The sequence below is a fragment of the Herpailurus yagouaroundi genome, unplaced genomic scaffold (assembly GCF_014898765.1).
Source record: "Herpailurus yagouaroundi ecotype Mexico unplaced genomic scaffold, PumYag 141, whole genome shotgun sequence".
NCBI classification, from domain to species: Eukaryota; Metazoa; Chordata; class Mammalia; order Carnivora; family Felidae; genus Herpailurus; species Herpailurus yagouaroundi.
The window spans coordinates 63,612,305-63,625,288 of record NW_024412396.1 but is presented as its reverse complement, the minus strand read 5'-3'; the positions used below and the strand labels follow the sequence as shown (position 1 = coordinate 63,625,288).

The following is a 12,984-nucleotide window of genomic DNA, read 5'->3' as shown; positions in this document are numbered from 1 at the left end:
AAAAATATTTGTAACTCACAGAGTACGTCAGTGGAACCTCCTAGTGGTGAGAAGTCTCAAAATCATTTACTTTAAGTTTGGCTTAGGGAATAAGGACATTTTGCATAGGTGAGATGGCATGGTAGTGTTTTTAAGTATTTAAAAAATGATCTTACAGGGAAGGGTAATACTCTTTTTGTAAGTCCAGAGGGTATAGACGGACCAACAGGTAAATATTATAAAAAAGGTCTGTGTCCACTCGATAAAAGGCACATTTTCTAATATTTCCATCTCTTCTCCCCATCAATAAAATAGGCTACTTTGCAAGACTTTCTCCTCATAAAAGTTAACGGCCCCGTGTCCATCACACCAAAAACCCACCTTACTTCTATCGTGACTTCTGTTTAATGTCTCACTCCCTATTTATTTGCCTGTGAGGTCATCCACTGAAGGGAGGCGGATGGAGCAGAGCTAAGCGTGTGGGATGCAGGGCCAGGTGGGCAAGTGTGGTCTTCGATGCTTCAGTTTCTCAGTGTGGTAATCCTTCTTCCCTACTTACAGGGATGATGTAGGAATTGAATGAGTTAATATACCTCTACAGTGCCTGGCAAGTACTCAGATGTTAAGTGCTAACACCCTGCCATCTGTCAGCCACACGGTCAACACTTAGGCTGAAAGACTAGCTGGCTATAAGCTGAACAGCCATCTTTCAGTGATGTCTTGGGAAGATTTGCTTTGTTGGACAGCACACATAATTTCTAAGGACCGGAGCATTCTGGAGACGGGAGTCTCAGAGAACGGGGGGGTCTGGGCGGATGCTGTGTGTGTAGGGAACACAAAAGCCCCATACTTGTAGAGGACTTGACTTCCTCCCGAGTTTCTGTCATGGCTGACTCTGTGGAAGATATAGCACGCTTCATCAGAATATTTTCCAGCTTCCTGGCAGGGCTTCTGGAATAGATGAGCTTTTTTCGTTTTTATACTTTAGGTTAATTTGTTAGCTTCGGAAAGTTGTCATTTTGGGTTTTTTTGTTCACCTCTACCTCACTAAAATCTCAGTCTGTGATCATTTTATTTACAATGGGGTAGAACACAAACCCTTTATGCACTTTCTCTGTATTCCAGAATGTGTTCAGTATAATTAATGATAGTGATTTTACTGAAACCAGAGCATCCGATTTGTAGTATTTGTGAAGAATCATCTCTTAAATTCATTTTCAGCCCAAAGCGTGGTCCCTGAAGTTTGTATCCATTCTGCCACCGCTTACCCAAGTCTTTTGGCCACTTCCTTACAGTCCTGGAACCCGTTTCTTATCTGTAGCTTGCAATTACTAAAAGTACCACCTTCACTAGCTCTTCCGAGGATTAAGTGAACCAGTGTGTGGAATGTGTTCAGCACAGAGCCTGGCATAAGCAAGTTCCTTAGAAAGCGTCCTCCTCAGGAGTATTCCAGCCTTTCACCAATCCATATGTATATGTCTGTCATGTGTTGGTACTAATTTACTTCTCGAAGGACTGACCTGAATAACGTGGAGTATACAGGAGCCCCTCCCTTTAAGCGCTCTCACACTAGTGAGTGGATCAGAACAGAATTATGGGCTAAATACCGGAGAGGTGTGGGCAGGGTGCAGGGAGGCCCTGGAGCGAAGGTCTGGGTCAGAACTCAGACTAACTCCAGAACGGTCTGATGAAAGTATCAAACTTGGGGCGCCTGGGTGGCACTGTCGGTTAAGTGTCCAACTCTTTACCTCAGCTCACGTCATGATCTCACAGTTGGTGAGTTCAAGCCCTGCATTGGGCTCTGCTCTGATGGCACGGAGCCCGCTTGGGATTCTCTCTCTCTCTCTCTCTCTCTCTCTCTCTCTCTCTCTTTCTCCCTCTCTCTCTGCTCTTCCCCTGCTTGTGCTCTTTCTCTCTGAAAATAAATAAATAAAGTGCTGAACTTCAAAAGTGAGACTGGGCTTACCCACCCAGGAGGTGTTTCAAAGGAAAGAGAATTTTAATACACTGTAGAGATGCATTGGGGACCTACCCCTTCCCTGTCACAGTGTTTTTGTCTGCCTCTCCTTCACCCTCCTCCTCCTACCCCTTCCTGCCCTCTTCGCCTTTCTCTAGGGAAATAAATGCAGATACCTGCGCATTCGGCCCCAGTTCCTCCATCTGGGGGAGTGGCACCACACACAGGATTTGTCCAACTGAGCCCTTAGGGAAAACTTTTTGAGGTTGACCTACTGAGCCATGAATTACTGCCCAAAGATGTAAAGGGGCTTTTCTGTCAGGATGCTTACAAGTTAAGGTATTTTAGTGCTTTCTAAGTCTGAAGATCTCTTTTGTTTATATAACGTCAGCTTACGTTTCTTTAGTTTTTTTATTAAATATAGAGGGATAGTCGAGGTGCTAGGTTTCTATGTGTATGAGATTCTTAAGAACTGTTTTCATTTGTTTACATCAGCAGCAAAACCTGAAGATTTTATCTGATGTCTAAAATGTCCTAGTTGTTCCAGAATCAGATTGTGGTTAATTGACCATAATAGCAGCTAGTTCCCTACAGCTAAAAATATTGAGGAGAAAATACCCGTAAAAGAGTGAAAACATAACGCTGTCAGCAGTGGTGAAATATGTAAATACCAAGGTTTAGACCTAGAAATATATTTGGCCTACAACGAAAGAAATCTGTCAAAGCTGTTTTATTTGAAACCGCAATAAAGGTACTTTTTCATCAAGGAAAGTTCGTCGCGCATCTCGTAACTTTCACCTGCCAATAGATTACCGTTCTGTGTAGTATTTTCATTCTTTTTCTTTTTTCTTTTCATTTTCAGCTTATGGAAAAGTATTTCTGGTTCGTAAAATCAGCGGTCACGATACTGGAAAGCTGTATGCCATGAAAGTACTGAAAAAGGCAACGATAGTTCAAAAGGCCAAAACCACAGAGCACACAAGGACAGAGCGGCAAGTCCTGGAGCACATCAGGCAGTCAGCATTTTTGGTGACGTTGCACTATGCTTTCCAGACAGAAACCAAACTTCATCTCATTTTAGGTAAGTGTCCATTGGCCCTCGGTTGTCAGTTGTTCTTTTTGCCAGAACACTTTTTCCCTTGGGTCTTGGGTCGCAATGAACTCAAAGGACCGCCTTCTTCAGACATAGAAGAAATGAAACGGTTTGACTCTCATTCTTTCTGTGACGGCAGTTCCTTGAACACCATGAGTTGTTCTGGATTTGGGACCTCCCACCCTGAAGGGGTTTATATACTTCTATTCCACGTTCCTTTATTGGTCTTAAGGAATACTTGAGTCATTAGGGGGGGTCTGCTTCCCTGGGCATTGTGCTTCCACTCAAATGTGAGGACCGGAACGGTGACATGGGCCACAGTTTCTGCCTCAGGAGTTCTCAGGAGCTTTCCACGTTCGGGCTGAAAAAGGGATATTTGTGGAAACTGGTAGTTGGGGAAAAAGATAAAAGGGAGACTTCTATTCTTGGAGATGCTTTGCTTTTTTGGTGAAAAATCTGCATTTAAAGGAGATGCTCACCAGCCAGTCAATGGGGGCACTCCCATTTCTACCCACAGACACTTTCTGAATCCTTTCCTTTCCCAAACAGAGTTGGCCCATCATGTATGAACTTTGGAAATGTCCTCCGTCACACATTGCCAGATTGCCTCGCGGGAAAGTCGCAGCGTTTTCTGTTCCTCCTAATGATAAATGGTGATGCTGTACTCTGTCCTCCTTGACTGTTTCATCTGTTACACTTTAGCCCCACCCTTGTGATAATTTGCATTTATGTGCTATGCTCCCCTGGTTCTCGAACTGTTCTGAGGGTTAGAGGAGATAGAAGTCCGCATCGTGCTCTGTAAGCGTCACCTATTTCTTGAGTGTGAATGGTGTGCCTGCACCATGCTACGTGCCAAGTATTATCCATGGTGATCACTAGCCCTTCACGACAGTGCCGCTAGAGTCCCCTCATTAGTGATGTTGATGGTTCTAGAAGCTGTATCTCCTGAAGTTACATATCTTGTGTAAACTTGAGAATGAAGATTGGAACTCGGGTCTGACTCATTTCAAAGTCCGCCAAACAGTGCTGCCTATACTCTTTGATTATTGGTAGTACAGACAGGTAGGTTCTTATATATTTGACAATTTTGTCGAATGCCTTTATTGTGGAAATTATACTTTTATCAATGACGCCTAAAGTTGCATTCACTTTTTGAGTCATGAAGTTACACTTCAGGCTCAGTTTGGAATGCTTACCGTCAACTAACAGTCCTAAATCTTGTATACGTAGACGTCACACTCTCCTTTGCCCTGTCAGGGTCCCCTGTTACCATCATCATCTACCCGGTGTTCCTGCAAGTCAGTTATCATTTGGCTCTTCTTTCTGCCTCCTGGGTCTACCTGCTCAGCTTTGTTCCTTACTGATTCTTAAATACGTATTCCCGGAGTATCCCAGGTATATGGCACAGAGCACTTTCGTACAATGATTTTGAACAGTTATGGCAGGAGAACTCTTCCCTCAAGTGACGACGCAAACATTCAAATGGAAAACAAATAGAAATGAGTACCCCTGCTTGAATCTGAGCCCAAGGGCACAAAGTCCTGCCAGTTTATTTCTATACCCACCCTTCAAGAATCTCCAGGGAAGCTTTAGGGAGTCCATGAACACTGCTTGAGAAGTAATTATCTTGTTTAAGCTTCTCCCCTTATAAAGAGCCGGCTCATCAAAGTGAAATCACGCGCCTAAGATCATGTAAGTAGTGTGAGCCTGACGTGGCAAGCAGCCACACTCCCAGACTCTGCACCACCGCAGAGCAGCTTTTCTCTTCCGCTCCTCTTCTTCCTGTTCTTGCACCATAACTGGACTCGGTCTTTTCTTTTACTGTTTATCGTAAATCGTGTAGTTTGGTAAATCACGTTTTTAATTTAGAAGTAGATGAGTGGACGATTTTGTATTTGATTAAAAAACAATAGTCTTGGGGTGCCCGGGGTGGCTCTGTTGGTTAAGCGTCTGACTTCGGCTCAGGTCATGATCTCGCAGTTCATGGGTTCGAGCCCCATGTTGGGCTCTGTGCTGACAGCTCGGAGCCTGGAGCCTGCTTCGGATTCTCTCTCTTGCACTCTGTCTTTCTCAAAAATAAACATTTAAAAACAAAGCAAAACAAAACAATAGTCTTTAATAGTATTGCTTTTTAGCTGGTGGTTCTCCATTAATTTTGCTCTTTGTTAGTGGCCCATAAATAAATACAGAAGAAAACAAGAAAACCTGTTTCTGGAGCCATCTCAGGAGTAGAATGTGGACTAGAATAGCATGCCGGCTCCATCATGAGTGAGGCAGTACCTTTGGAACGCATGCCCTCTACTTCCTCCCTGTGTTGATGTATTTAACATAATTTCTCATTGTGCATGTTAATAGTTGTTTTTTTGGCTTTAAAATCAAAACTTTGCAGAATCGTTGAGCAAGGCTTTATTATCAACTGTTTTTATGGTTCAGTTTGCAATGCTTAGAATGCACACTAGGCCAGTTTTCCAAATGTTGTGCTATACACTTAGTCCTCATCTTAGTCCCTTTGAGCTGCTGTAACAAAATACCACAGACAAGGGGCTGAAACAACAGATGTCTGTTTTCCTCACTGTTGTGGCGGCTGGAAGTCCCAGATCAAGGTGCCGGTAGGGTTGGTTTCCTCTGAGGGCCGTAAGGAAAGTCTGTTCCAGGCCTCTCTCCATGGCTGGCAGATGGCCATCCTCTTGCTGCCTCTTCCAACAGTCCCCTCTCTGTGCATCACACCCGATGGTGCTTTATGTGTTCAATAGTCCTCTTACAAGGATACGAATCTGATTGGATTAGGGCCCACCCCGAATGCCTCATTTTAGTAATTTAATTACCTTTGAAGACCTTGTCCCCAAATACAGTCACGTTCTGAGGTAGTGGGGGTTAGGGCTTCAATATATTAATTTAGGGCAGGCAGGGAGGACACAGTTCAGCCCATAACTATCTGTTAAGTTTATGGATTAGAGATAGCAAGAATTTTCATGTTGAGCTCTTCAGGGACCTAGCTGACCTTTTTTTTTTTAAATTTTAAAAAATTTATTATTTTTGAGAGAGAGAGAGAGAGAAAGCACATGAGTGGGGAAGGGGCAGTGATGGGGGCGTGGAATGGAGGATCCAAAGTGGGCTCAGCACTGACAGCAGGGAGCCCAGCGTGGGCTTGTGCACCATGAGATCATGACCTGGGCCGAAGCCGGATGCTTAACCAGCTGAGCCACCCAGATGCCTGCCCAGCTGACCTTTTTGTCTGAAGTAAATATTATAGACCTTTTTAAAAAAAAATAATATATTTTTAAAACTATTTATTACTGTAAAAGCACATATATGCATATGGAAAATACAGAAAAGCAAAAATAAGAAATAAAAGATGTCAGAAAGCAAAAATAAGAAAACCTTTTCACTACTGGGAGTTTACCTCATTCTATATCGCTTGGTTATTACTTAGTATGTGTATCCTAGATCTTTTTGTCTGTGTGTCCGCATGCAGGCACGTTTTGTCAGATGAGGTGGTCCCGTGCTACCTACGGTTTGCACCCAACATCCTTTCTTCAGCTGATGATGCCTGCTTTTCCTGGTTAATAAACTTTCACTTCATTTAATACCCAGTGGTACCAGTGATGTATTGTGCATATAACAAACCGCTCTACAAAGTAGTTGCTTCAGCAAGGATTTGTTTTCTCGTCATTTTGTGGGTTGGCCGGGTGGAGCTCTGCCGGTGGAGCCCAGACCTGCTCGTGGGATGGTGCTCAGCTAGCTGCAGGGTTGGCTGGCCTTAAATTGCCAAGATGGTTACACTCGTGTCCGAAAGCGAGTGCTGGCAGTTGTCTCGGGCACCTCTCTTCTCTGCGTGGCCTGTCGTCCTCCAGGGCAGTAGATCAGTTTCTTCCTAGCACAGCAGCCTCAGGGCAGCCGCCGAGAGGGCAAAGGTAGAGGCTGCAAGGCCTCCCAAGGCCAGGCTCTGGAACTCATGCAGCCTCACCTCTGACCTGAGACCAGCCTGGATTTGATGGGTAGAGAAATAAACTCCCTTCCACCTTTTTTTTAGTTTTGTGTGTTTTTTTTTTAATTATGATCTAATAGACATACAGCATTATATTAGTCTTAGGTATACAGCATAATGATTTGGTATTTGTATATATTGCAAAATGATCACCACAGTGTATCTGGTTAATGTCCCTCAGTACACGTAGTTACAGAATTTTGTTATGATGAGAACTTTGAAGATGTACTCTCTCAGCCACTTTCAAATATGTAACACAATATTACTAACTCTAGTTGCCCTGCTATACGTGACATCTCCATGACCTGTTTTGTAACTGAAAGTTTGTACCTTTTTTAAAAAATGTATATTTATTTATTTTGAAAGAGGGAGAGAGAGAGAGATAGAGAGAGCTCTGAAGGGGCAGAGAGAGAGGGGGAGAGAGAAATTCCCAAGCAGGCTCCACACCATCAGCACAGAGCCTGACGCAGGGCTTGAACTCACGAAGTGTGAGATCATGACCTGAGCCAAAATCAAGAGTTGGTCGCTTAACCAACTGAGCCACCCAGGCGCCCCAAAAAGTTTGTACCTTTTGACTCTCATCACTCATGTCACCTACTAATCCTCATCCCTGCCTCTGGCAACCACCTAAGTGTTCTATTTATAAGCTTGGTTTCTGTTTGTCTTTTGTTTCTTTTTTAAGGTTCGGCATATAAGTAAGATCATATGATATTTGTCTTTCTGTCTCTGATTTATCTCACTTAGCATAATGCCCTCAAGGTCCATTCATGTTGTCACAAATGCCATGATTTCATTCTTTTTTATGGCTGAATAATACTCCACCGTGTATATATACCACATTTTCTTCATTCATTGATGGACGCTTAGGTTATTTCTATATCTTGGCTATTGTAAGTATAATGATGCAGTGAACACAGGAGGAGGGCATATATCTTTTGAAGTTAGTGTTTTCATTTTCTTCAGAAAAATACCCAGAATGCAGTTGCTGGATCATATGGTAGTTCCATTTTTAGTTTTTGAGGAACCTCCATACTGTCTTCCACAGTGGCTGCACCAGGGCACATTCCTACCCACAGTGCAGGAGGGTCCCTGTTCACATGCTCGCCAAAGACTTCACTTCCTGATGAGGGGACTACAAATAATTGGTGGCCATCTACCACACAAGGCCATATTCACATTTCACTAATTGTCACATAGTGTCTTTTTCAGCTGATTCGTCCAAACCAGGATCCAGTCCAGGAACATGTACTTGGTTGTTATGTCCTTGAAGTCTCTTAATCTGGAACCTACCCTTTTTTGTATCCATGGCTTACTGGTCTGAGAAATTCTCTTGTAGTATCTTTTAGCTTATCCCTCTCTCTACTGAATTCTAGTAGTGGGGAAGTTAGATCTGGTCTTGATAGATTGACGTTCACTATTTTAGCTGGAATAAATCATAGGTGGTGGTGCATGTTTCATATTGTATCTCATCAGGAGAAACCCATTATCTGGTTGTTAGTAATGTGAAGACTAAGAGAGATGACAGTCTGATCCCTTTATAACAGAATTATGTTTTTTCCTTATTAGTGAAAATAATTTGCATGATGTTTGGGCACTTTATGGTTTTAACAATTAATACTTGATAATTACTTGCTAAAATCAACGAATTATGAGTTGCAAAGTGGTGATTTTCTACGTCTATCATTTCTTCTATGTTTATTGGCTGGCATTCTTTCATCAAGTGTGGCTTTCTGTCATCCACTGTAATTCTTTGGTTACCCTGAGACACGGTTTCTAACGGAAAGGCAAGAATCATTTCCTTTAACTGTCTGCATTCAAAGTGAGACGTTAAAAAGCAAACTCCAGTAGGCCTGTATTTCAGGGTGCCTGATATCAACTACCAACAGTCATAACCAGAGGTAGCTTGTCCCGTGTACTGTTCTGATTGTTCTCTTTTTCACTTACAAGTGTGTCCTAGAGCTCACCCTGCATAAGTTCATAAAGATCTTCTCATTCTTGGGATGCCTGTCTGGCTCAGTCGGTAGAGCATGTGACTCTTGATCTTGGGGTTGTAGGTCCGAGCCCCACATTGGGTGTGGAGATTACTTAAAACTAAAATCATAAAAAAAAAAAAAAAATCTCATTCTTTTAAATTTCCTTTGTAGCAATGCCATTCTGTTCTATGGTGTACACAACCAGTTCTGTATGACTGGATCTTTGGGCTGGTTCTAATCTTATTTTCAGGCTTCAGATACAAGTTTGCACATGTAATTTCCCACTTGCGTAGGAAAAAACCATAGGCTTTCTAGGTCTGTATTTTGCATATACCCTTCCATAGCAGTTGCATCATTTTATACTCCCACCAGCATTGTCCTCGAGTGCCTGTTTGTCTGTGGAGCACGATTGAACTCGTGGGTGTTTCCTGGTCTCACAGGCGAGGAGTTGCATCTCAGTATAGAGCTAATGTACGGTCTTGTTAGTGACAGTGAACATCTTTGCTTATGTTTTAAAGGTCATCTGGGTTTTTTTCTGAAAATCATTTGTACCCTTTGCTCATTTTTTCTTAATTTTCGACCAGCTCTTAGAGAGAGGAACCATTTGCAATATGCATTGTAAAATTTCCCCTGCTTTCCATTTGCCTCTTGACTTTACGATGTTTTTACCAGGTAAACAATTTAAATTTATGTGTAGTGGAATTTATTTTAAAACTATTTTTATGGCTTGCAGCTTTTCAGTCATAAAAATCCTCATAAAAGATCTCCTCAAATTTGAGGGTTATAAAAGAACTCAGTGATGTTTTTTTCCAGTGCTTATATAGTTTTATTTTTTGGATTGAGTACTTTGATACATGGAGCATTTTTCTTTGGGTATAACATAAAATAAGTATCCAACCTAATCTTTTTCGTATGACTACTGTTTTTCTCAGTACCATTTAGTAAAAAAAGTCCAAATTTCCACTGACCTGAGGCTCTGCCTTTCCCATATTTTAAATTCTCATATACATCAGGGTCTGTTTCTTGATTCTCTGCTCTGTTTGGTTTGTTGAATCACCAGCCATAATCATGCTATTTTAGTTTATCCGAGTTCTACAGTGTGCTTTAATACCTGGCAAGGCTGGTCCTCAGAACCCTTTGGGGGGCCATTGCGTTTGTTTATTTTTCAACATGAACTTTAGATCAAATTGTTGAGTTCCGTATGGGTGTTGAGCTTGTTAGGGTGTTTTTATTGGAATCGTTTTAAATTAAAACAAATTTAGGGAGAATTGACATTTTTATGATACGGGTTATTCCTGCTTCAGAACACGGTATGTCTTTTCTCATGTGTTGAATTCTGAGACCTACAGGAGCGTTTCTCATTTTCCTCCTGCCCACATTTCTTAAGTTAGTCTCAGATAATCTGCCACGTGTCACCATTGTAAATGGGGTCTTCTCTTCTACTGTATCTTCTAGCTGAGAGCTGACAGTCTTTGTGCATTAATTTTATACCTGCTGTCTGACTGCATTTTCTTACCCCCTGCTTGGTACTTGTGTCCCGTCCTATTCTTTCTCAGCCTGCTCATGGCATACTGACTGGTTTGTCTCTAAGTTTTGCTGAAGGAACAGGTTATGAGATGTATTACCATTCTTGCTGTTCTTTCGGATGTGTTGGGAGCTGACGTGGATACCCACAACTAGGCTGCTGTCCCATTCCTCCTCGGATTCATGGCTCACTGGGAATTTCTTGACCAGTCTCCTTCCCTTGGGATAAAATTTGCCTGATTGGCACAGGCTTCTCCAAACGATAAGATTATTGTAACGTTAGTATTATCTTGACAGATGCTTACCCTTGACACTTGCCAGGTATGGAGTATAGTGTTTCTGTCAGAACTGCGTAGGTACCATTGTTTCCTACAATACACCTGGTTTAGTTGTAATTGTCTTCCGTTCATTTCTGTTGTTTTACTGTCTTCTACCTTAGGGCTCAGTAGCAGTGACTAGACTTGTCTCCTGGGCTGTAATTTGTTGACTACTCCTGTATACTCCATCTGATGGAAGTCGCATTTCTGTGGGTTTTGTTTTTTTTTTAATTCTACATCGTGAATATCTTCTTAGGCTCTGTTGTAATTTACATCTAATGGTATCATATGGATTTAATGGGTTTTCTCCGTTATATAATTATTTAGCCTTTCCAAGTCTTATAACATGCAAACCATACGTACTTCCTTTTATAACTTTCTTTGTACCTCTCTCTGTATGGTTATAACAAGAAATATAAAAATATTTTAATCTATTCTTGTTCTCTCTCTCTCTCTCTCTCTCTCTCTGTCTCTTAAAATTGTATTCATTTTAACTAACAGTGGGAGAGAATTCTCTGTGGAAAATAATCTATAAAAACAATTTTTCTTTTGGTATTCTCTGATCTGTTAATGGTAATTTTGTCAAAATACCAGCTGATTTATGACTGTATAAACTATCAGATTTATCAGTAGAATTAAGACACTAAAGAAGAGAGTGAAGAAACAAATCACAAAGGGTTTTATAAAGGTGATGCCAAGGAGCTTTGTTAATAATGAATGCCACCCCGGCCTTGTAGACAGTGTCATGAGTCATCCTTTCAATATGAATTGAAGTTATTGAAAGCATTAAAGTTTCACTTTTGAGTCTTAATATCATCTCACACTTTGCAGGGCGAGGACATTGCCAAGATGGTAGCAGTTGGAGTGGATCATGATACATTGCAGTCTGTAGTACTTGGCAAAACAGGCAGTAATGGAAGGAACTTCCTTTTCTTTGCTTTGAAGTAAATATGACTAATTTCCAACACTGATAGAGATGTCTTAGTCAGAACTTTATAATGATTTTGATAAGCTGGAATGCATTCATGAAGAAGTGCTATTAGAAAGTTGAGCTAAAACCAAAAGAAAAAAAAAAAGGAAGATGACTTTGGCATGACATTAAAAAGAAATTATTTTCAGGTATGTGTGGTATATCATATTAAGACTGTACTTGAGATACAAGACAAGAAGAGGTGCGATCAAGAGAGATTTGGGTGGTCTGGAGGAGGAAGAGTAGGTGGAAATGAGAACCAGAATGTGTAGGAGTTCATGTATTTGAGGCCAATCCGAAGCAAGAGAAAAATTTGTAGGGGAAGAAAATAAAAGAAGGCCAAGTAATAGTGCACAGTGGGAGTAGTGGTGAGGGCAGAATATGGGACTTAAAGCAGATAGCTCTTTGGAGGTGCCACCGTAAGAGGAAACATGAGAGAGAAGTGCTAAATAAAGGGATTTGAGATTAAAAAGGTTAAATGACTAGAGGTCAGAGTATTGCCAGACATAAGTAGATCTGTGGAGAGTGAAAGTAGAACCAGGAGATCTCCCTTTGACAACAGGAGATGTAGGATTTCACCCTTGGTTTTGTCTGTTAGCTCTGCTTCCCCTCCTGCCAGCTGATTTCCATGAGATGACATAAACAGAGCCTCCAAAAGTTGACCCAACTCTTCCCATGGTTATCCTTGTACACCCTCAGGGGAAAATAGTGCTGTGTAGGTCGTTTCTGTAGTCTTTTGTAACATTTGAAGGCTCACCAAACTTAGTATCTCGAGTGGATTTCAGTGTCTCCACCTATTAATAGAAGCACATAAACTAAGAACAGCAGAGAGTTTCTGCGTTCAGCAGTAAGTCACATCAGATGTGCATGGGTCTGAGCAGCTGAAACTATCCTCTACCAACTAGCAATGTTATGTTCCTTCTCAACAAAGTAAACGTGTTCCATGTTATTAATGCTCTTGTTGCATGACTTCTCAACAGTATACTCAAAGCATGAACAGAAAAAGTTGTTGCAAATACTTAGAAGTGACTTCGAGTACCTATTTTTTTTTGTTTTGAAATGGAAAAATTAAATAATACGTAGAAAGCAATAATTGTGATTGAAAGCGGATGCTGTTTACTTTAATGTTAATCCCATATTTCCCCAGTCTTACTGAGATGTAATTGACATATAACATTATATT

The 12,984-nt window shown here is 41.4% G+C and overlaps 1 protein-coding gene across 9 annotated transcripts in view; it reads left to right on the top strand.

The window, feature by feature from the left end:
- Positions 1-12,984, top strand: part of RPS6KA5 (ribosomal protein S6 kinase A5) — a 182,455-nt gene that overhangs the window by 69,214 nt on the left and 100,257 nt on the right. For 8 of the 9 annotated variants that reach the window (XR_005791137.1, XR_005791136.1, XM_040478006.1 and 5 more), the window contains one exon: positions 2,799-3,017. Coding sequence is in view for 6 of the 9 variants with exons in the window: in XM_040478006.1 (XP_040333940.1) it covers positions 2,799-3,017 (219 nt within the window). In the remaining 3 variants the exon portion in view is untranslated. Of the gene's footprint in view, positions 1-2,798; positions 3,018-12,984 lie in introns of those variants that run through there. The other variant, XM_040478012.1, reaches the window with a different exon arrangement.